The 25,087-nt window shown below is 44.2% G+C and overlaps 1 protein-coding gene across 10 annotated transcripts in view; it reads right to left on the reverse strand.

Annotated features, from left to right (window-relative positions):
* Positions 1 to 25,087, reverse strand: part of TLN2 (talin 2) — a 504,733-nt gene that overhangs the window by 13,654 nt on the left and 465,992 nt on the right. For all 10 annotated transcript variants that reach the window (XM_019968737.2, XM_019968738.2, XM_019968739.2 and 7 more), the window contains 4 exons: positions 24,896 to 25,081; positions 21,031 to 21,138; positions 8,962 to 9,067; positions 7,964 to 8,088 (listed from right to left, as the gene is read on the reverse strand). In XM_019968737.2, coding sequence (XP_019824296.2) covers positions 7,964 to 8,088; positions 8,962 to 9,067; positions 21,031 to 21,138; positions 24,896 to 25,081 — 525 coding nt within the window. The remainder of the gene's footprint in view (positions 1 to 7,963; positions 8,089 to 8,961; positions 9,068 to 21,030; positions 21,139 to 24,895; positions 25,082 to 25,087) is intronic.

The following is a 25,087-nucleotide window of genomic DNA, read 5'->3' on the forward strand; positions in this document are numbered from 1 at the left end:
CCTCATCTCTTAATTTACTGTCATGTTGTGTGGCAAGCAGTATGAGCTTGGACACAGTAACATTCTGAGAACATAATCTTTGTGGCAGTTCACTCATTTTCCTAACCTACCTTCCAGCCTGCTGCTGCTGTTGCTGCTAAGTCGCTTCAGTCGTGTCCGACTCTGTGCGACCCCATAGACGGCAGCCCACCAGGCTCCTCTGTCCCTGGGATTCTCCAGGCAAGAATACTGGAGTGGGTTGCCATCCAATAGGGCAGTTATATATAAATTATTAATATACACAGAGCATACAGTAAATGCTCAATAACTCCCAATTAACTTCATTTTTCTTTCTATTAATACACATACTTTTTGTGGTTTTCAACAACAGTTTTTCAGAGTGTGAGTTAAACTAGTTTGTTTTTCTGCTTGAACCCTATTCTTCACCCATAATTCTAATAAAGGTTCTAGCTGCTATTTCTGAATACAACCTACAATACAAACAAAAAAGACAAATCAAAGATAAATGAAGTGTCAAGCGTCGGCACTGCTTCTAGCTCCTCCTTTGACACCCAACCAGGAAATAGACAACTGGGTTTCAGTCCCTGCTCTGCCCTGTCTGGCCAAGTGATTGGGGAATTTGATGCCCTTCTCCAGATATCAAACAAACATTTCATTTTCTGCTTGTGACATCTTTTTAAAGAATGCATGGACTAAAATTAGCACAGACTCCATTTTTTCTTCCTTCCTCTCTTTTGGCCTCCTTCCTAAAGGATCTTTACTAACGTCCACCAAGCCCATCCTCCTACACAGGTCCCTGGGCATGCACCTGGCAGAGGAAGAACATTTCCGTCTGTGGTCCTCTTTTTTGCCCTTGTCTTTGTGAATTACATCCCTGAAACATCGTGTCCCTTCCCCGACGGACTTGACAGTGAAGGAGCTGAAGACAACCATAGGAGATGGCCTAAGGGTCACTAGCCTCATTTCTGCCTCCCTCCCTGAAAACCTCCTCTGAGGGATCACTTTGCTGAGTGCTGATAAGCATCATAGTCATCTCTCTCACAGCTGGCCACTAAAACCAGACTACAACTCACTGCACTATCTTTCCAGTTAGGAATCACGCTGTGTTTGGTGTTACTGAAGGCCTTGTGCTGCTATTGCTGCTAAGTCGCCTCAGTCGTGTCCAACCCTGTGCAACCCCAGAGACGACAGCCCACTAGGCTCCTCTGTCCCTGGGATTCTCCAGGCAAGAACACTGGAGTGGGTTGCCATTTCCTTCTCCAATGCATGAAAGTGAAAAGTGAAAGTGAAGTCGCTCAGCCATGTCTGACTCTTAGCGACCCCATGGACTGGAGCCTACCAGGCTCCTTCGTCCATGGTATTTTCCAGGCGAGAGTACTGGAGTGGGGTGCCATTGCCTTCTCTGAAGGCCTTGTAGACACTTAGAGTTAAAAACAAGGTCATAAATCACATCAGAAATTTAAAAAAAAATTGGGTATAATTTTTTTAAAGTGTGAACATCTGCATATAATTTAAATGTCCTCCAGGAAAAAAACAGAAGGCAAACAACAAGAACTCCATAACGTGAGTGAAGCATTTTCCTGCCAGGTGGAAACCTGAGTGGAACAGGCAGTCCCAGGTTCCTCTCTTTTGGTAGTGAGTCTGGCCACTAGCGGTTTGCTTCTGATTTTGAGTTGAGAGGAGCTGGAGGGGAGACCTTACCTGTACTCAAAGACCTGAACAGTATGTGAGCCAGGTCAGCTTCTCTTCTGGAGGACCCCAGGTGGGTTGTCTTTAGGACTACCACGCTTACTAGTCCTAATAAAAGGGAAACTTCTCAGAACCACGGGAACTGCCAAGAGACCAGAGCTGGTCAGCTGGCCTGGTCTCCCCAGGTTGATCTGGTCCCAGGGGAAACTCCAGGGAAACAGTCAACAGATAAAGCAGGTGCCAGAGAGAAAGCGTTGCCAAATGGTTATGCCAGCCACCTGGGAAGGGACTGGCCTCTGCACCCAGATGTGGAATAACTGCATGTTTCTGCAACATCTGATGGACAAAGTCCAAGCTTGTCCGATTAGTATTTTGGGAGCAGTTTTCCCACAGCAGCCACCACTCTTTCTTTAAATACCACTGGAATAATCTTTTAACTATTTCTGTTCTTTTTTTCCTGTATGTCATTCCAGATTTATGTTACTGATATCTATCCATCCATCTGTCCTTTATCAGAGGAGAAGGCAATGGCAACCCACTCCAGTACTCTTGCCTGGAAAATCCCATGGACGGAGGAGCCTGGTAGGCTGCAGTCCATGGGGTCGCTAAGAGTCAGACATGACTGAACGACTTCACTTTCACTTTCATGCATTGGAGAAGGAAATGGCAACCCACTCCAGTGTTCTTGCCTGGAGAATCCCAGGGACGGGGGAATCTAGTGGGCTGCTGTTTATGGGGTCGCACAGAGTCGGACACGACTGAAGCAACTTAGCAGCAGCAGCAGCAGCATCCTTTATCAGAATCTACTAATTGCGCTTTCTATTTGATAGAAAAATTCTTAAAGATGTGTCAAACTCTTAAAAAAAATATATAGGCACTCGAGTGTCTATCTAGGAAGCATGGATGAAGAACAGATGACAGGATTTTCCCAAAGATTTAATTAGGTAGAATTGTTACACTGTAAAGCCATGTGACATGAATCCTGTGTGTGTCTGAGGAGGGTCTGAGAGACCCACTGCTCTATTTGGTGGGGAGTCATGTGGGAATACATGCTGACTAGGGGCCCCACTCACCTTTACTCTTCCGCCCACCTCACGTCTCCTGGCCTGGAAGCAGCTAGTGGTACAGGAGCTCAATGTCCACTGCTTGGTCATAGAGAAAATGCTGTATCCTTCTCCCTGAACATCTGGCTGCCTTTTCCCATTTGCCCAACTAATCAGTAGAGCCTGCTGGTCAACAGCAAAATGTACCCTAAAAAGATACATCAATTCTAATGTAGGGGCTTCAAACTTCAGGTCCTTTTAAACTGAGCTTTTCATTATTCAGAACAGCTTGCTGTTGCTTTTCCATGACTGTCATTTTGGCCAAACAACTTTAACTGGGCCTAAAACCCAAAACAACGCCATCTAGCTGCGTGAAGGTAGCATTGACTACGGCAGCATCTTGGCTGGCGTACAGCTCTCTTCTCAATGAGGAGGATCCCAGGGACAGGCTCCACTTCCTGACTCTGGAAGCTGGGGCCCCAACACTGTACTGACCTCCCCTGTGTCACCACTTGTCTGCTGCTGTGACCTGTCACTAGGCGGTCCCTGCCAGCAGCGTTGGGCTGGCTCTTAGACCCACCAGAAGAGGCTTTCCTAATCCACCTGTACACACTTCTGGCTCACTATCTTCATAGAGTAGTGTTTGTATGTTCAGGAGTGACCTTTACAAGAGCACATCCTCTTTGCTCCAAAAATCGGAGCCATTAGCACAATACTTCCCCTTTCAGAAAGCAGAGTTTTAAGTCTTTTGTTGAAAGAGATCAGAATGAACTCACATATCCTTCACAGGCTCTTCTAGGGGGAGGAGGTCAGAGCTAACCCAGTTAGGCTGTTACGTGCCAGGAAAAAATGTTTCACAATCCCGAACTTCCTGTTGCACCCAATTAGGCTATGGAATCACTTTCTGATTGTCGGCATATTCTAAATATTATCAACCTCTTCTGACAAGTTAACCTGCAACAGGAAACTCAACAGACAGAGTATATTCCACACTGCGTTATCTTTATTAGATATATTTCGTCCCCAAGGTTTATATAAAGCCCAGTGACTCACCATCCATACATTTGGTTTGGCTGATTTGGTTTATACATTTTGTTACTGTGGGTGGAAAGCAACGTTACAGAGAGTTGATTTGTGCTTGAATTTTTTGCTGAAAGCTTGATCGTGAAAATTACTAATTTCTAAATTGAAGATCAGGATAAAACTGAATTAAAATGAAATGTAAATCTAGATGTGTCTGGAGGTTATAATCCTGACCCTGTATCACAAACATGGGTTTTATTCCCCCACGTTGAGCACAGCCTTTAAGGATTCATCATTGCACAAAACTAAGCTATACATAATACCTAAGCTCTTATGAAACATCATTAATTATGATTTGTTTCTATAATAAACAAAATAATCTAGCAGTACAGATACAGGTTTTAAATGCTACAAGAAGAAATGGAATATAACAAAAGAGATGTAATGAGTAATCTACCTCTGATTCTAACATATTCTTTCCTGTTGCCTTATAAGCTATATTAGGAACCCCCGGAGACAGGGCAAGACACTGTAGGAATATGTTTGATATATAGTTGGATTAAATAACAACCTAATATATCAAACATATCACACAGAGGCCTGCAGAAAGGCATCCAGGTCTGACTGAGCTGAGAATGGGGCACAGCATTGCAAGCTGCAGCCACGTGGGGGTGGGGTGGGGAGGGCGCCACTGTGGCACCTCCGTTACCTGTCTGTGGAGCACAGGAATGTCTGCAGGTATGGAAACGGCGCCATCAGCGGGATCCTAGGCACACGCACCTGGGCTCACCGACATTCTCATTTTGCCTTTATACCATCTTCCCAAGCAAACGGTGGATCCAAAGATGCCAATTTGTTACTTGTGTCTGGGTGATTCCCGGTAAAAAGAGATGCTTACATTTTTAAGGGCCCAAGCTGGGAATATACCAGGAATCATCTTTACAAAGTCTGGATCATTCTGTTTTTAAAACAGGCAACCTGGGAATGTGGTGGGCAAAGCAACGGAGACGAAAACACTGCCCATCCCCCAAACTCCCTCAAAGCAGTGGAGCTGCTTCCCAGGGACAGAAGCAAAGCACATTCACCCAATCTTGGGTGCCTGGGGTTTTATGTAGTTACCAGGGGCAGAGGTATGGCAGGAATGGCCTACTTACAGAACCCTGAGGATTTGGAATTGATTGACTTCCATTTTGGAAGGGGATGGGAAGAATTGGTTGGTCTCAAAAGACTGATTGATTATGATGTCAGATTGGGATCTTTTTTTTTAAACTGGGGAGAAATTCCTTCTTGAAGTCAAGAAAGATATTTTATTTCATGCAGGCATTAACCACAGAGGAGATGGCATTCCCAGACAGGCACAGAATCTGGTCTTGGGTGATGGGTTCTTCAGAATGGTTTTATAGATAACACAATCCATGTGGTGGGAACCTTTGTCACTGGCTGGAGTGAGATTTTTAATCATTTTAAAGATTCAGGAAGGGCCAAATACTCCTTCATATGAAGACGGGAGTGACACAGTGTAGGTACCCCCAAGGAAGGGACTCAAATCAACACTTATGTCAACTGTGACCCTGGCTTTCCTTATAAATCCACACTGTAAACAGAAAGGCTGGGTGATCCTGGGGCAGCGGGGGAACGCGCACTGACCCAGTTCAGCAGTCATCACTAACTTTTTAAGTGCTATTATTTTTAAAACATTGTCTTATGAAATTTTAAGACATAGACCCTCCCACCACCCCAGTCCCACCATCATTCTTACACATTCCTCACCTGTCTCCTTCACTCACAAGTGTTTCTTTTAACAGAGTTGTGATCATACTGAGTACATGACTCCACATCCTGTTTTCTTTTCACTTAATGTTATGCCAGGAGCACCTTCTTCATGCTACACAGACTGATCATCCATTATTCTGAACAGCTACATACTCGTCCTTCAAGGAGACACTCAGGGTCACCTCCAAATTCTTGCTGCTTTGAATAGGATGAAAGGAGCAACTCTCATGCACACAAGACTTTTATCCTCTCTGGATTTCCTCCTCTGGACAGATTCCCAGAGGTGGGATTAATGGCTCAAAGGGTATGGGTAAACCAAAAACATCCCCCATGGGACTGCACCAGAGTTCCTGATACTAGGTAGGCCAAGAGGACTGGAACAGGCTAAACTGCCACCTGGAGCCCACGCAATGCTGCTTCTAGCTTGGTCGAGGTCACCTGACTCTGGCAAGTAATTTGCCTCTGATTCCGCATCCCTAGAGCAGGGATGCTAATGCTGCTGCCTGGTGGACTTGTAAGGACCAGATGAGTCAATCTATGTAAAATACCTAGAAGATTGACTAGCATGTGCTTGGTACTCAATCAGTGTGAGTTTTTTTTTTTTTTAAGCTAAGGCCATAAGCTCATGGATCCATGGAATAACTTTTGTTTCAGACATTTCCTAGGAGGTAGTAGACAAAAGTTCCAGAAGTGTATTTTTGGTGATAGTGATATTACTAAGTCTTATGACATGTCAGACACTATTTCTAAATTATCTAATATGTTATATTAATAATCCCATGGGGTAGGAACTCTAATGACCTTGTTTTTCAGATCAAGAATCATGAGATAAATCAAGAGCTGGACAGAGGGGAAGCAGAATTGAGAGCAGACAGAGCTCGGGAAGATCCTGCCGAAGGACAACAGGACTGGGGTTGAGACAGCAGCTCTTAGAGCTTGGGAAGTGCTGGGGTAAATTAACGCCAGGCTGATTCTCCAGGAGAAAGAGCAACTGACACGGCTGCAGGGCTAGCAGACAGAAGCTTTCCCCAGAGGACAGCAAAGTATGTGGCAAATCAGAGAAGGAAAAGGAAAATGAATTAAGTTTAAGCCTCAAAATCGCAGTTAATGGCTGCCTGCTTCTTAGCTGAAAGAAGTTTTCCACTCACGCTGAACGTGTTTTATAAGCAGAAATAAAGTCAAGTCCAGAAGACGGAGCTGCCCTTACCCCTACACTTAGCTCTGAAGTTTGCAGAGAAAAACTTGGTTAAAATCTCGTATCACCTAAGACCCTCAGGTTAAGGCCAGTAAAGAGGACCTTGACAAACTCAAAAACTAGAAGCTAAAACTCTGAAGTTTTGAGTTCAGATGAGAAATTCTAAAAAAGGCCTTTACCAAAGTTAGAGTGGCAATTAGGAGACTGGCTCTAAGAATTCCAAGGTTTTAAGAAGGTTTGCAAACTTAATAGATTGACGATATGCCCATGTCTATTTTACACACATCATGAGCCCAAGAACTGCTTTTGAGCACTTTGGTGTATTTTAGTACTCAAACTCCACCCTTTGTTTTTTTTTTTTTAAAGGTACACTTTTAGGCATATCTAAACTGGAGATCCAACTTTTTTTTGAGAAGAGCCAGATTTTACTTCCTAATGTATGTGGGTCCTTGGAAGGGAGGTGAGGTTATCAGCAGGGACTTGCTTGATTAGAAAGATGGCTCCCTTTGGTTCCACCATCCTCCTGGTGAAGACAGCCATGGGGGAGACGGGATTATGGTTTCTTTACAGGGTTGGGCTTTGTCCCCCAGACAGCACCAGTGCGCTGTCTTTTTACGTATTAATTGTCCTCTCTATTGCACTACCTTAAAGTATCTCTTTCTTTTAAATGACTTTCTCTTAACACATATTTATGATCTTAAGTTCTCAACATTTATCTAGATGACAACCATAGATGGAGAAAACATGCCAGTTAACCACAGTCTCCAGCATGTACTGAAAAAAGTCAGTTACTGGGTCCACTTTTGAGGTTCACATTGCTCTCTATTGATTTTTAAGGAAAGGAGAGACCCAGCATTGCTACTTTTGGTAAAAAGCATTATGGAAACCAGAAAATTACAGGGTGACAGTCTCACATTCAATTACTGGGGCTTTCTACAGAAAACATCCAATACCTGCTTCATATAATAGTGAAACAAAAATCACGATTTTTTTCAAGAAACACCTGGATTCTTCCTCTGGCTACCCAAAGGTATTTCTTGGGGTGGTTAACCTGAAAGACCCACTCTTGGGTTTTTTCCATACCCTGTAAAAAGGGGCTAGGCAGGCAGAACAGGTTTGCAGGTTACTAGTTCAAGCACAGGTAGGGACATGAGCTCCCTGCAGCCCACCTGGCTCCACTCACAGCCATCCACTGGAAGACCTGCTGACATCAGATAAGCAGCCACACATGGACACTCACTTTCGGTTTTGCTCTTGGCTTCAGCTGCTCTAACTTCTTAGCAGCAGCCTCAATGGATGCTGCAGCCCCCAGTAATTCTGTTTCTGCAATGACGGTTGGGTCTTCGGGATCCACCCACTCTGTTCCTAAAATCAGTCCAAAAAGGGTCATTCTTTGTAGCTGCGGAACTCAGAGCAGTGACTTAATTGCAAACAGTATCGGGATTTGCATGCAGGCATGCTCCATAAGCCGACCAGCTGCACTCTCCTAAGGGATGTTCTCCCCAAGCTCTCGCAGAGACCAATGGGGTGCAGTGGCTGCCTGTCTGATCCTCGCTTTCCAAACCAGTTGTACAGACAGCCCTACCACAGAAGCAGCCATCAATGTGAGCGGCAAAAATCAAGATTTTACAGACCGAGGCTAGCTTGAGTTTTACTCTGATTTGTAACTTAAAGCTCATGAATGCAAGTCAGCATCCACAGGAGAAATGAGATCATGCTGAGCACAGAGATTTGTCATTCTCTTCTGGGAACTTATCCTCATGAGTTCCCAGAAGAGGACAACCACTCCCCTCAATGCAAACAAAGGGAGATTGGTTAGAAAACCCTTCGTGGGTGAGCTGATTGCTTCCATGTTAACCATGAAGGGGTGTGTAAACAATGTACCCAGATAGCACCAGTTCTAAACATGAAGTGTATTATTTAAATAAAAATAAATATTCAAAGAAAAATACAGACGAAAATGGATGGCAAGACCCTTAAGAGAGAAGTGAACAGTTCTAGATGGATTATGCCGTTTATGTTGAAGCACTTAATACATAACTTGTATTATGTATGAGAAAAGACTTGTTTCAGAAGGATATTACTTTTTAAGTCTAACTCTACTCCTATTTGCCTTTAAAAACTTCCTCACTCTATTCCTCTGGCTGTCAAGAAAAGGCCTGTGTTGGCTGCACATCTTCTCTGCTCAGCTGGCTGTCCAGGCTGCCCCACAGGATGACATGTGAGAATCCGGCCTACCTTTCATGGCCTCTGCTGCCTGGATGAGCTCAGTCACGGCGCCAGCCACGCGCTTGGAGAAAGCAGCCAGCTGGTGCTTAAGTTCTGGTGTTGGTTTCTGAAGAATCTGTGTGAAGAACGCGTCAGACATGTAAGGAAGATGCAGCCATTGTGACAGGAAGCCCACTCTTGCTGATGGATGCAGAGCTGGACCCCCTGGTTTGAAGTTGCAACTCTGTCCCTGAGTGACTTCAGAAACTTAGGGGAAACACCTAAGACTCACTGGCCTTCAGTTTCCTCACGTGAGAAATGAAAAGTTGAGGAGCAGGGGTTTTCCTAAGGTCTTTCTGACATACTTCCCTGAGACCATAAGGGAGATGAAGTTCTTAGTTGTCCTTTTGTTTGTACCTGAAACAAATCTACACACATGAAAATTACCCAAGGTGAAAGAATGCTCTGAGTGAACATGAAAGCCCAAGGCCACAGGTCATTTGGTGCTTGTGACAAAGCAAATATGGGGCCAGAAGACACGTGTGACTCAGGTGGGATCTTGGAAGGAAAAATCCCCAAGAGGAGGGCTGTTCCTAAAAGGACAACTCATTTCCAGGGTTCTGACTGCAAGCTCTCCTGGGAGAAGTCCTACGGACTTTCCTTCTTTTAAACCTAGCTTCAAGGGGCTTTAAACTTGCTTTTTTTTTTTTTCTTTTTTTATGGTGTTAAAAAACATCCTAAAAAATAACCCTAATCCAATTTAAAGGACATCCTCAGCTGATTTCTTCCCAAATTAATTCAAGAACAGAACTGTGAAATAGATGAGCACTCCCTACCATCCTCCCCCTATGGATTTACATCTGACTTACACCATCTTCTTCCTCCCTAATCTTGAAATTTCCTTCTTTCAATATTCTTTTCTGCATCTCTTACCCATGCTTTACAGGGGTCATGCTGAGATTTAGAAATGCTCAGACATTCAGGAGGAAAGCACCACTCCTGATGACTATGGACAGTTTTGGAGCCTCTGAGCAGTAGACAAAGCATGGGCTTTGGCTTTGTCAAACCTGTGGTTCAAACCTGGCTTCACCTGCTCCTGGTTTGTGACAATGGGCAGATTACTAACCCCCCTCAGAACCTGTTTTCTTATTTGTAAAACTGTAATAATGTTTACTCCTTAGGAGTGGCATAAACATCAAACGGAATCACACACAAGAAGTATCTTGCACAATGCCTGGAACAAAGTAGGCATTCATGAAACGTTAAATTCCCTTTTTGGTGTCCTATACCCTTTTCACATGGCCAGGAATTGTACTCTTTCTCAAGAGTTTGGAAAATATTTCTTTTGAATCCAAAAACTATAAGAGAATTTTAAGAGAAGCTTGGTGAAAAATCTGGGGTTGGGAGAGTTAACAGGGTTACACATTGACCCAGACATACCAGTGCACAGAAGACATTATGCTTGAACTGATCAGTCACAGATTCTGGAACATCACTTCCCAGGCCTCTATCCCTACCCTCCTTCCTCTGGCACTCTTCTAAATGTTATATTTGTTACTGTTCTGAGTTCAGCTGTTCTATTTTTCTCATTTCCTCACCCTAGGACCTACCTACACATGTCACCATGCAGATATTAACTCAGTACAAACCTGTGAATGACTGAACAAATAAATGAAGTACAACTGTCTTTGTTTATAAATAACATGAACGTCTATGTAAAAATTTTTAAGGCATTTGTTAAAAAAAGTAAAGGAAAAAAAGGTAAAATAAGTGAGTTTATTACCAAGGTCACAAGATATAAGGTCAATCTACAAACACCAATTATATTTCTACATATTACCAGTGAGTAAAAAAAAATTTTCACTGTCAATATGCTACTACATATTAGGAGTGAGAATTAAATTTTTTTAAAAAGCAATACCATTTATAGTAGCATAAAAATTATGAAATACCTGTTAAATTTGATAACAAATGTGCAAGATGTGCATGCTAAAACTATATTGTTGAAAATATTAAAGAAAACCCACATAAATGGATAGATATACTATATTCATTGATTAGAAGATTATTAAGATATCAATTGTTCTCAGATATCTCCATGATCCTAGCCAAAATCCCAACAAGATTTTTTTTTAAAAGATACTGACAAGATGATTCTAAGTTGCATGTAAAATGCAAAGGACCTAGAACAGCTAAACCATTTTGAAAAAGAACAAAGTTACAAGTCTTATAGTATCTGATTTTGAGACTCATGATCAAGTTGTAGTAGTGATCAAGACAACATGATATTGTACAGACATACAGATCAACGGAGCAGGAGAGAGTCCAGAACTAGATTCTGTCAGCCATATTGGTTGACTGATTGAGAACAAGATAACTGTGTCAATAAATGATGCTGGAACGATTGGATAGCCATAGGTAAGAAAATGAACCTGACCCTTTCCTTACACTACATGCATACATGAACTAGAAATGGAGTAGAAAGCTGACTGTAAGAATGAAAACTGCAGAACACAGGAAAATAACCTTAGTGATCTTAGCTTCTTAAATAGGGGACAGAACACATAAATTATGCTTTAAAACTTTAAAAAGCAGGAACCTGCAAGTTTGTCTTAGAACCTTAAAAACATTACGCTGCATGAAAGAAGCCAGTTACAAAAGACCACACGCTGTATGATTGTGTTTATATGCAATGACCGAAATACGCAATTCATCAGTTCAGTTCAGTCGCTCACTTGTGTCCTACTCTTTGCGACCCCATGAATCGCAGCACACCAGGCCTCCCTGTCCATCACCAACTCCCGGAGTTCACTCAGACTCACGTCCATCGAGTTGGTGATGCCATCCAGCCATCTCATCCTCTGTCGTCCCCTTTTCCTCCTGCCCCCAATCCCTCCCAGCATCAGAGTCTTTTCCAATGAGTCAACTCTGAGGCATAAAAAAGATCAGTGTTGGTCTTGGGCTAGGAGTGGGGCTGAAGGGAATGAGGAGGGCTAAAGAGCATGAGGTCTCTTTTTGGGAAGAAGAAAATGTTCTAAAATTATTATTATGGCCATAGTTGTACAACTCTTAAATACAGTGAAAATCAAGGAACTGTATGACTTAACTGGAAAAGTTTGTCATATGCCAATTATATTTCAATAAGGTCGTTAACAAGAAGAGAATTAACTAGGCAGCCAAATGAAAGAAGAAAGCAAGGAAGCTGGTAGTAAAGTATGTCACTCCAGAATGTGCCTCTTTGGCATACAGATTGCTTTCAGTTGGTTATTTTGAGAAAAATCAGACACAGGAGATGCTCTGAAAACAGGGAAGTTACCCTTTGAAAGGGAAATACACATTTATAAAAGAAACCTCCTTCTCTGTACCAGTAAGAGAAGGCTGACTCAAAATCACAAGAGAATGCTGTCAATGAAGACGGCTCTGACTTGGACTTCTCCAGTAGTGTAATGGATAAGAATCTGCATGCTAATGCAGGGGACATGGATTCGATCCCTCTTCTGGGAAGATCCCATAGGCCCAGAGCAACTAAAACCATGGGCCACAATTGCTGAGCCTGTGCTCTAGAGCTCACCAGCCACGACTACTGAGCCTGCACTTTATAGAGAAGCCACCGAAACGAGAAACCCATGCACCACAATAAAGAGTAGCCCCTGCTTGCAGCAACTAGACAAAGACCACGCAAAGCAACAAGGACCCAGTACAGTCCAACAAGAAAAAAACGCTCCGACTTAAATCTGCTAACAATCTTAACCCTCATTAACCCTGCTTTTCCTGACCACCTGCTCCAACCAGCCTCTTCGCACCATAAACACCTTTCCCCTTTTTTTTTTTTTTTTTTGCTTAAAGGCAGTATATAATCGGGTGGCTTAGGCCAGTTTGTGAATTACTCGTTTTTCCCCTGGGTAGCTTCCATTTATCCATGGGGTACACATGTGAATAAAATTTTGTTTGTTGTTCTCTGGTTAATCTGTCATACTATATGCGATCTCAGGCAAGAACTCAGAGCAGAAGGAAAATTATTTTTCTTCCCCCACACTGGGATATAATCCTGAAAATAACTTGATAACCTTGGTGAACAATCTGCCTGCAATGCAGGAGATCCAGGTTTGATCCCTGGGTCAGGAAGATCCCCTGGAGAAAGAAATGGCAACCCATTCCCATAATTTTGCCTGGAGAATCCCCATGGAGGAGCCTGGCAGACTACAGTCCATGGGGTTGCAAAGTTGGACACGACTGAGTGACTAACACACACTTGCAAACAAACATTCAGTTCTTCCTAAATGTTTAATATTTTAGATATAAGACATATCTTAGTTGCACTTTCATTTTTACTCAAGTTCTATCTGCACTTTTTTGTTTTTGGTCTGCATTGCTGTAATTTTTTTCCTTTTAAATATACATTTGTCTCCCGCTGCCAGACACTGTTGGATTTCCTTGGTGGCTCAGATGATAAAGAATCTGCCTGCAATGCAGTAGACCTGCGTTCAATCCCTCGGTTGGGAAGATCCCCTGGGAAGATCCCCTTTGGCTCCTCGCTCCCCTCTAGTATGCACTGTGCATCTGCATTATACGTTAACAGATCTGCCCAAGAAATAGCTGCTCAACCATAAAGATCAATTTTTCTTCTGCTGATGTTGCCATGTAACTCCTTAGAAGATAAAATTCCTTTCTCAATCCTGTAAGGGGTCACAATGACCCACTATTCACACCATGTTCATGCAGACTTCTTTGGTGAACTTCACGTACAATGTCAACATACCATTTTCCTTAAAGATAGAGATGGATGCAGAGTAGATTGTTTAGACAATCTGAGGAGATACTGGGCCACACCTAATGAAAGTTCTCAGCTTAAATACTTACAACCTTATTAATGCTACCAGCATTAATAATTACTTGTATTCTGCCTACTTTACAAGATTATTGTTTCTTGCATTACCAAATGTGTGACTGAGCTTCAGATAAAACTAATAATGACTAGGTGAATTGAAACGACTGACCAAATATATAGTGCAAGGACATCAATGACTGTAACAGTGTAACTCATGATATCGGAAGAAGAAACAAGAGGGAACTGAATCCTGGACCATAACAGACTAGTAAGACCGGTGGTCCAGAGGCCTCTGGTTACTGTTAACAGGGCCTGGTCCTATAACAGCACATTGAGTGGCCTATCAACAAAATCCTGGCCTGACCTGTGAATGAGCATTTCTAGTGCAGTGGCACAAATTGGTCACAAAATGCCTTCCAATCTCTGGTTGCAATTAAAACTGAAAGGGAAGGGAGTGTAAAATAAAGAATGTTGCTCCCCCCATCCAGGCCTGTAAGGATTAAGTCATTCTCCACTAAGTTACTGACCTATAATACATCCTCAAAGAAATTTAGGGCAAGGATGAGGCCTTTTGTGCTCCAGGAAAACCGACTGAACTGGTCCTAAGAGAAATAGATATTTTTAAGAGATTTTAAAAATGAACCTGAATTCTTACATCTTGTACTGTGAAAGCACTTGAACTAAGATGTCTATTTCTAGTGACTAGCAGCAAGCTTCTCCCGAGATGAGTGCTTAATTGTATGTAGTCTCTTTGCTAAAACCACATATATACTGATGCCTGCCTTCTCACTTTTCTCTTCAAAACAGTTCTCAGAGCTCTCTGAGAGACTGTCTCCCAGGATATAATCCTCAGGTTCACTCAAATAAAAATTTTCATTTCTTTCTTTGATTGACTATTAAGGTATTTCACCGACATGACAAAGAACTCATGCCTAGAAAATATAAAGAACTCTAATCAATAAGACAAAAACCCAATTAAAAAGGGCAAAAGATCTGAACAGAGATCATCTGAGAAGATATACAGAAGGCAAACCGGTACATAAAAGATACTCCATGTTGTAAATTAAAACCGCAGTAGACTTCTCTGGTGGTCCAGTGGCTGGGACTCCATGTGCCCAGTACAGGGGGCCAGGGTTCAATCCCTGGTCAGGGAACTAGATCTCACATGCCGAAACTAAGACCTGGTGCAGCCAAAATATATAAATATTAAAAAGAAACCACAGTAAGATACCACTTCATACCCACTAGAATGGATAAAATTGAAAAGACTGACCATTCTAAGGGCTCACAAAGACGTGGAGAAATGGGAACTCTCATATATTGCTACTGGAAATAACCACTTTACAAAAGAATTTAGTAGTTTCCTAAGAAGTTAAAAATATACCCATACTATGACACAAATACTCCACTTTAATATATTTATCCAAGAGAATGAAAACATATAGGCAAAAACACATATATAGGATGCTCTTAGCAGCTTTATTTTTAACAATCAAACCTGGAAACAACCCAAGTATCCATCAACAGGGAAACAGATTAGAGAACACCATGTAACAATAAAAGGGGTGAAATTACTGCTACACATAAGAATGTGGATGGAATTGAATACACTGATGCTGAGTGAAAGAAGCTAGACAAAGAGTATACACTAGAGGATTACTTTTATATAAAAGTCTGGAAAGTGTAAGCAAATCTATAATAACAAAATGCAGATCAGTGGCTGCCTGGCAGTTTTGAAGAGTAATAGATATACTCATTGTTTTGATTGTGGTGATGTTTTCACAGATGTATTCAAATATCAGCACTCAAACGGTAAACTTCAAATATGTGTTTATTGTATGCTAGCTATGCCTCAATAAAGCTGAAACAAAAGTGAAGGGTGTGGTAGGGAGATTCACTTAAATCATCCAACTGGAGTGGTGAAAGACTTCTGTCGTTAAAAGAACCTTGATGGAAAGAGAAAACCACTTCTGTATACACTCTGGCTCTAAGAAAGGGAACGGCTCTGACAACAAAGCACGCTATTTAGACAAGGCAGAGCAATGGAGGTCTATTTTTATTCTGCAATTAAGTCAACATGATTTCTAACAGCAGGAAACAGAACAGAATTAAAGTGCAGCTAGTGAAAGTGAGGGTAATTTTAACCTTGTCAAAGAGCTTATATTGTGGGTTAGCAGCAATATTGAACTGTGGTCACTGCAGAGGCCAATTGGCTGTCTCTCATCCTGCAGTAGAAATCCTCCACGACAAACCAGCTAACAACAAATGCAGAAGGCCAAAACTGCTCAAACAGGCACAGCTAAAGCTGCATAAAGTAGCTCCCAGGGCAGCAAGGACAGGGTTCTGCCTAAATTAGATCCCTCTGTTTATAGACTGATAACTGGATTCTCAAACAAACAAACAAATCATTCCCCAAGGAAGGGTTCTCGATTTGGAGTTTCTAAATTCCCAAAGGATGGAGCGGGGTATCTGGGAATCCTCCTAACAGTTTAAGGGACATTTGTGTTTATGTGCTGATGTTTCTCCTATGAGGGTAGAGAGATGGCAGGAAATGGGCTTTTACCTAATTCAGGGAGGCCCAAATCCATGAAAGGTTAAGAAAGCTGAAATCATGATAGTTATTCATGCCTCAATAGAGAAAAAAAAGGAGAATGATATTGGTAAAGGATATAAAATTAATTATTGAGAGTTTTTTTTTAAACAAAATAAGAATCTGAAACAAATAAGACAAAATATTAATTAACAGTTAATTATAGATGGTAGACACACAAATGTTGACATGGTTTTCTGTGTTTTAAGATTTTTTTTCTAAAGTTAAACTAAAATATAGAAATCAGCCAAAACAGGTGAGGAATCCTTGACTCTAAGATATTTGAACCGAACAAGCCAAAGCAGGATACCTTCTCCCACATTTTCGTGTGTCTAAATTTAAGAAAAACAGCCCCTAAAGAAGATAGCTGAACTTCTCTGGACCACTTGAAAGTGATCTCAGTTTATTCCTCTAAATTGCCAGACACTTTATCCAAGTGAGGAGGAGGGGAGGATGGGGAGTATGGTGTGTGTGTGTGAATCTCTAGTTTTCACTGCTTTTTAATTCACCACTCTCAAATAGCTTATCTTAGTATTCTTTCCCTCTACCCTAAAGGTAATTTCCAAATAAATCTAATGTCTTCTCTGAATTTGCAATTTGGCTTTCTTTATCTGACTCTAAGTTCCCTCAGAAGTGAACACTAGTGTCTATGTCTGTGCATTTCCATTTTCTTCATTTCTTCTTGGGTTGGGGCTCCACCAGCTCTGTCCTAAGCAGTCTTATGGCTCATGGTCCTCTCATGTGGAGGGCTTCCCTGGTGGCTCAAGTAGTGAAGAACCTGCCTGCAGCGCAGACGTGGGCTCTATCCCTGGGTCAGGAAGATCCTGTGCAGGAGGAAATTGCAACCCACTCCAGTATTCTTGGCTGGGAAACGGACAGAGGGGCCTGGCGGGCTGTGGTTCATGGGGTCACAAAGAGTCGGACATGACTGAGCAACGAAGCACGCACGCCTCTCATGAGGAACAATCTTCCTCATACTTAGCATCGTATTAGCCCAGATTTCTTTCAAATCTGTTTGGAGAAGGAGTGAGGGCACATGAGGTGAAATGTGAGCTTATTTTCAGCTGCAGGACCAAGGGAACTACCACTGTCTGCAGCGTGGAGGTCGGAACGCTGTCACAGAGGTTCCACCGCTTTCAGTCAGGAACTCGTATTTTTCATATTTATGATAATGAACATTATTATCTGGATGTTTCCTTCCTGTATTTTTATTGGAAAATATCCTTTATGGAATATGTGCAAGTCTCTAAAGACACAAAAATATATGAGCTAATTTTTTAAAACAAATATTTGATGTGATTTCATTCTTATCTTCTTGGACATTAGAACCATCAGCACTTGTCACCATAAATAGGCAATAACATCCTTCTTGCAAAACATGAGACCAATTCTGTATGCTGTAAAAAAAGTTTTCATGTCATCTAGCTTTTTTTCCTATTAGTGATTTCAAATTAGCACCAGCGTTTTTCACACCGTAAATCTCAAAACAACTATGGGGAAACAGGACATTTATACTTCTGCTTTACTTATGGGTTACAATGATAATAATTGTATAGAAAAATAAAAAGAAATTCAGGTGGCAGGCTTCTAACAGACACATCGACCACCACACAATCAACCAAATTAGGTTTGAAAACGTAAGGTTTCAGAGTCCTGTTTCTTTAGCAAATATCAGGAAGAACTCATAACAGAAACACTGGGGAAGCATAGCTAGCTGTAAGGTGCAGTGGTGCTCGTGGGTCCATGAAAAGAAGCGAGTGGTCGCTCCCCTATTGCCAACCTCTGGCTTCACATGAAACCTCCCTGTGGAATGTGTCCTTCCTGTTCCAGAAGAACCTGCTGATTATCACTAGGGCTGATGCCTGACAGTCCTTGTGTCTGTGCTAAGGTGCTTTAGTTGTGTCTGACTCTTTGTGACCCTGTGGACCGTAGCCCTCCAGGCTCCGCTGTCCATGGGATTCTCCAGGCAGGAATATTGGCATGGATCGCCATGCCCTCCTCCAGGGGATCTTCCCGACTCTGGGACTGAACACGCGTCTCTTACGTTTCCTGCGTTGGCAGGTGGGCTGTTTACCATTAGCGTCGCCTGGGAAGTCCGACACAGCCATTAAGTGGCCATAAAGCTGGGGTCTCTGAGTGTGTGGCCTGGGAACGGCTCCTAGGTCTTCCCTCACGTTCACTGACACCCGGAATCCTGGGCTTCTTCTTGAGCGAAGAGGCCGACCATTCCCCCGGCCCCCACCCCCAGGAGGCCTGTCTTCTGCCACTAACACACGGCGTGCAGGGAGAGGAGCTGAGGAGACAGGAAGCGCCTTGGTGGATGCCGCATCTGGTTCCCAGGTACTGGGAGAGGGGCTACAGGTGGCTTGAGGTCAAGGAGAGGACCCTATGAGGGCTCCCTTTTCCTTCTCCCTTGGGAGAAACTTCTCAAAACAAGTGCAGGTACCTGTCCTTCCTCATGCAGACAGAACTCACCCGGGACTAGGGGGGAAGGAAACTCGACATCGTCACTGTTTGCCTTGAAGTCTGCTGCATCGTTCCATGCAGCTTCATGGATTTGGCAAAGACGCCACTGCAGGTGGGTCCCAATGCAGTAACATTCTCGTTAAATGGTTCACCAAGAGCAAAGGTGTGCAGGGGCCTGGACCTACTAACCCTGAGTCAGTTGTCAGTGCAACACAGATATGGACATAGGAGTGGGAAAAAATATGGATTAACCAAGAAACGGACCTGGAGGAAACAGGTGAAGTGAGGATCCCTCCTGTGAGTAATAGGAAGATGCCAGAATTGTGGTGCTGGAGAAGACTCTTGAGAATCTCTTAGATAGCAAGGAGATCAAATCAGTCAATCCTAAAGGAAATCAACTCTGAATATTCATCAGAAGGACTGATAATGAAGCTGAAGCTCCAATAATATGGCCACCTGATGCAAGGAGCCGACTCACTGGAAAAGACCCCGATGCTGGGAAAGACAGGGCAGAAGTAGAAGGGGCAGCAGAGGAAGAGATGGTTGGATGGCATCACTGACTCAATGGACATGAATTTGAGCAAACTCCAGGAGATAGTAGAGGACAGAGGAGCCTGGCGTGCTGCAATCCATGGGGTCACAAAGAGTAGGACACAGCAACTGAACAACAAGGAAGTATTAAACAACAGAGACAGAAATCAAAGCATAGGAGAGACAAGGAGAAACGGGGGGTCAGGGGAGAGCCCCACTTAGGAAGCAAGGTGGGCACTACTGCTGTAGCCCCGCACCTCCGCTCAGCCAGGACGGGTACCTTCCAGAAGTATTTCAAATAAGTGTGCAGCAGATGTAAGCTCAGCCAGTGCCCTGGCCTCCCCACAGTCTCACTTAATCCTGAATAAGCTGCCTGTCTAACATCTGAGCAAACTCAAGCCCAGAAATGGCAGTTGTGGAGCCAGCTTCTTGGCAGAGCCTGAATTTGAATTCGAGGGTTCTGAACCTTAGCCTAAGACTGTTTCTACTATGCTTTCTAATGCTTGGACATAACAAGATTCCATGTGTCCAGAACAGATCGTCTCATCCAGAAAATGATATCTTTTGGAAGCCTTACTGGCTTCATTCTCTTTACACTGAATTTCCTGCTAAGTGTGCTCATGGGCTGAAAACTTCAGTCCCAACACAGAGAGCTGGTTTGGCTGAGGGAGGCTCGTGCCTACAAACGCTGACTGACCAAGATGTTCTCACCTGGCTCACAAGCAATATACTGGCTTCTACTCACAAGTATTCAGGCTTTGGGAGCCCAATGTGAGGAACCCCAGACTGGTCACTCTAACAAAAGATGCACTTTTGTACTGACCACAGTTACTGGTGGCTCAGTGGTAAAGAATCTGCCTGCCCGTGCAGGAGACGTGGGTTCGATCTCTGGGTCAGGAAGATCTCCTGGAGAAGAAAATGGCAACCCACTCCAGTTTTCTTGCCTGGAAAATCCTATGGACAGAGGAGCCTGGTAGGCTACAGTCCATGGAGTTCCAAAGAGTTGGACATGACTTAACAAAATGACTGAACAATAACAGTTACCTGGGTGAAGAATGTAAGTAATGCTCCCTTAGAAAACCAAAAATGCTTAACATCAGAGGGAAATTTAAGGTGAAGAGAAGGCACTGAAATGCTAGGATGGGGACAGCTGAGAATAGTAAGTAGGACATGGTCCCAGGTCTCCCATTAGTAGCTGGTAACCTCAACCAGGAGGCCAAACATCTTTGAGTCTTGGATCCTTCCTTTGCCCTGTGAGCCGCATGTGGTTGCATGAAAAGAGAAAAATTTCAACGCCCAGAGAATCAAAAGGCTTGACAGTCTTTGAGGTACATGTGTTGTATATCTGAAAGTGATGGATCTTTTTTTTTTTTTTTTAGGTTTGGGAAGAAGCAAAAATATTGAAGGGAGGGGAGCTACCGTTAAGTCTCTCCTGGGGTGTTGTTTATGACTCCTGAACAAGCTCTGTTCCTGACCTCCCCCAGTCCTTTTGGATTTGAATGGCACCTCTCTTCAGTCTACACCTGTATCTTGTGAGTTGGAGCAGTGAATTGTGAGACGCTTTTTGGCTCAATCTAGTCCGAGCCTTGCAAGTGGAGCTTGCATGAAGCTCTAAGTGGGATTTTCCCAAGGAAAGGATGCTTAGCTCCTCCCCAGCCCCATCGCTGCCTACGCCCCTCCTCACCACCAAGACGTGCTCCAGGAGGTCCAGGTAGCCGAGGGTGCACTCTGTCCCATACCGCAAGGCTCTGGTGCGCACCTCCTCACTGACGTCAGGGTGGAAGGAAGCTTGCTGGAGAAAGAAAGGAAGGTTACCTTAAGACAGGAAGAACCAGGAGACAAGTGGACCAGGCGGCCACGTGGTGCTGTACGTCCTACCTGTTTCCACTTTAGGTTCTCTGACAAGTTTGTGTCTGGCTTTTTCCAGTGCCAGGGGCCAGACAAAAGCAAGTGAATCTGGCCTCTTTTTTCTTCCTTTCTCATCATGCCGATGCTCACATCTTTTATTGAAAGGAAGAAATTCCTCACTCTGACCAGACCACACTGCAGTCATAGCCAGTCTCCTGACCGGGCCCACTGGCTCCTGGGAACCTTCAGAGAGCGAGCTCCCCAGCACCCTCAAGGTGCCATAAATAACTCACATTATACATGTCGAGATAAGCCAACCAGGACATATGGTTAACACAGCATCTGGCCCCCCTTCTTTTTGTACTTGTGACCTGCTGACTTGAGTTACTCAAGAAATATCGTTTCACATGGCACGTCCATTCACAGGGCCACCAGATGAACCACATAACATCCAGTGATGTTTGAATTTTGAATAAACAATGAAAACTTTTAGCCTAAGTATGGGGCACCCTGGTATGGTTTTTTTATTTTTTTGCTCAGTCTGGCAATCCTACCCATTTAGCCTTTCCTGCTATAACTTCACTCTGGAAAGAACTCCAAGGGGCTTACAAGAATACAAAAAACAGAAAACTGCAAAAAAAAAAAAAAAAAAAATCACAAGTCAGGACAAACACAAATCATGCATTAGGATAAAAGGTCAAGGCAGAAGGGGAAGAGTGACCTGTCTCCATGCTTCCTCGTGTCAAATCCTTTTTCCCAGGGATTAGGGGCTATTTGGAGAATACCTGGGATTTCTCCTCACCTGCCCCCCAATTTGAGTGGCCAGCATCTATCATTTATGAGCCTGGTTTTATTCATCTGAGAACTAACAGGCCAGGCCTTTAACTCCTTCCACACTTTCATCAGCCTTGCTCCCCCATGTCTCCAAGCGTGAGGACAGAGCCCAGGTCTGGTTCAACGGGGAAGACAAGGGCTACGATGCTCCTCTGGTAGGTAGTGCGCAAGACCCTCATTGAGAGCTGTGTGGGTGCTGATGATCACTGCTGGTCATCACTTGCTGGTGCCTCTAACTTGACAAAACCCTTGGGGAAAGCAACCTAGCAATAACTAGAAAGTCACACCATTTGACCCACTACTTCTGGGGGTTTTGCCTAAGGATATTATCCAAAGCATAGAAAAATACCCAAAGATGCCCAAAGATGTTCACTGAAGTTGATGATTAAGCAAAGTGCAGATAATCTAAATAGCTGATGATAGGGGAAAGAGTATATTCATTAACAATGTATTTCATGCTCATTAAAGAATCAGTTACAATGACTTACAGTAACAAAGAAACAGTCATGTAATGTTAATTGTAATTGGAGGTATGAAGTTGTGTCTGATAAAGACATATGAACATGAAAGCATGCTCAGAAAGAAATACACACTGGAATTAACTGGGGGTGCAGGGAAGTCTGTGTCCCCACTGGAGCAATTAATGTAATCCTCCGTGTCTGGTAAGATGAGTCAATATGGGTTGTACCCCACTTCTGTTTCTGCTCTAGCTGCCCTGCTCAGACCCAAAGGTGGTGTTCAAACACGGCCATGTAGCCCTCTGCTTGGCACAGAATTGTTCCTTCTTGGCCCACCAACTGGCATGCCTAGTTTTCTATCTATTTACTGCACACCTTTTCTAGAAAGCTGTCTCATTTCCTTTCTGCAAGGGATGGGAGATACCAGAGACCACAGGAAACGTAGGCATCTGTAAGTCCTGTCCTGAGAGGAGTCTCTGGGCTTAGCAGTGACCCTTGTCATCAAGTCTGGTGTTGGCATGTGAAGCTCTGGCTGAAAATCAGGATGGCTTGAGCCAGGGAGAGATCATAATGAAGAGTCAGGGCTAGGCCATTGGCACCTGTACTTTAATCCTTAACCTCTTCCCCTGGAGATGGGAACACAGGGGAGGAAAATCAGAGCTGTCTTCCATTTCACATCTGTAACACGGAGACAGAGGTTCCCGTTCACCATGGTGACCTTGATCTCTGTGACTGGGAGGCCACGAGGAGCAGAAAGAGACGGGACCGGAGCTCAGAGGGTACGATCTCAGTTCTGGTTCTGATTGTATGACCTTGGTCATGCCACATCACCTCTCCAATCAAATAAGGAGAATTCCTAGTTAGAAGAATTCCCTTACCCTACCCATCTAGGATCGATTCTAAAACTATGAGGTGCTCTGCATGTGAACCGTGGTGGTGCTCACTAGCCATATCTGGCTGGCAAATACTGCAGTGATGGAGGTTATAACCCAAACAGAATGATCACTTCTGCCAGGGTAGATCCCACTGAGTGCATCAAAACTGTACTTGGGAGACTTCCCCGGTGGTCCAGTGGTTAAGAATCTGCCTTGCAATGCAGGGGATGTGGGTTTGATCCCAGGTCAGGAAACTAAGATCCCACATGCCAAGATGTCAAGGGGCACTTACACCCTGATGCCACAGCTGTTGAGCCCACGTGCCACAACTAGAGTCTGCATATCTCGAGGAAAGATCCCTCGTGACTCGACTAAGATCCAACACAACCAAATAAATAAAAGAAATAACATAATAAAACTACACTTGGGGCCTGAGGAGAGAAACTGCCTGGCCCAGCACACGTGGGACTCGTGACAGCGGCCCCACCCTCTTGTCACCCTCTTCTCCTCCCACCTCCCCTCCCCTGCACCCCGGGGTCCAGGAAATGCAGTGTTGTTCGCCACACCCAGCCCTCCAGCCTGACTGCCTTGCCCTGCCTCTGCCCAGGGACACCAGCCCATCCATCCCTGCTGAGGAACAGGAGAAGCCATCGTCGGACCCTGCACCAGCTCTCCCCACAACTCACTTCACCACAGAGAAGGGCCTGTTCCCAAGGACCCCAAGGTGCAACAGCTGCTTTTCCCCTTCTGTGGTTCATCTCCATCTGCTGACCAGGGTGGTGGGGGTGGGGGGATGAGGGGGTGGGGTAGGGGTGAGGTGTCACTGATCCATCATGGGGAGAAGTCAGGGTTCCAGGGACATGGCTATCCCCAGAAGGGTGTTGGACTGGGGTGGGGCTGCTCAGTGGGAGGTGGGGGGCCTCTTACGGCTCCTTGGCTTAACAGATGTAAAGTCAAAGTTATAAAGCTCAGGTTATAAAGCTCAGGTCTCCCCAGCTCTCTCCAGCAGCACCAGCTCAGGGCAGCTGCCCCTGCTGTCCCCCTAAGGGTTGGAAGAGCTTCCCCAAGACTCCTGGTGCTGTTTGGTTCCTCTAACTCACTCCCTCACCCAATCATGGCAATACCCTTCCTGGCACAAAACGGCTGATTGAGGAAGCAGGTAAGGGCGCAGGCTGACGAGGGGTGCAGTTTTCCTTTGGAGGGCCTGGGACAAAACCTCACAGTCCTGCTCCACTACTGCAGCCCCTATAAGAAGGTGTCCCCCACCTATTTAGGAAGAACTGAGAGATGAAGTGGGAGGGCAAGTCAGCAGACCAAGTCCACGCCCTCTTAAATATGAAGCTACCTCCAGAGTGTCACCTCCCATGGCTGACGGGCACACCTGTCATCAGTGTGCACTCTATCACACAGGCCAGGGTACTGAGCTGCTCACTCCTACACATGGCCAGTCCCTCTCCTTCTCCAGACTGACTGCAACAGCTCAGCCACGACAGAGCACCACCCTACCCACCCCAATCAACGCCAAGGCCTTTACCTTGCAGGCCGTCAACATGTCCGACACGGCCTTCCGGCTCAGATTGGCAGTGGCTATCACGTCCTCCTGTCGACAAGAGTTCCCAGCAGCCACAGCTTTGGCCGTTGCCATGGTGATGCCTTTGGTCATCCTGATGGATTCTTCAGGTGATGATGTCTTCTCAGGTACCTCTTTTGACTGGAATACCTGGAA

This window comes from Bos indicus, chromosome 10 (assembly GCF_029378745.1).
Source record: "Bos indicus isolate NIAB-ARS_2022 breed Sahiwal x Tharparkar chromosome 10, NIAB-ARS_B.indTharparkar_mat_pri_1.0, whole genome shotgun sequence".
Lineage (NCBI taxonomy): Eukaryota > Metazoa > Chordata > Mammalia > Artiodactyla > Bovidae > Bos > Bos indicus.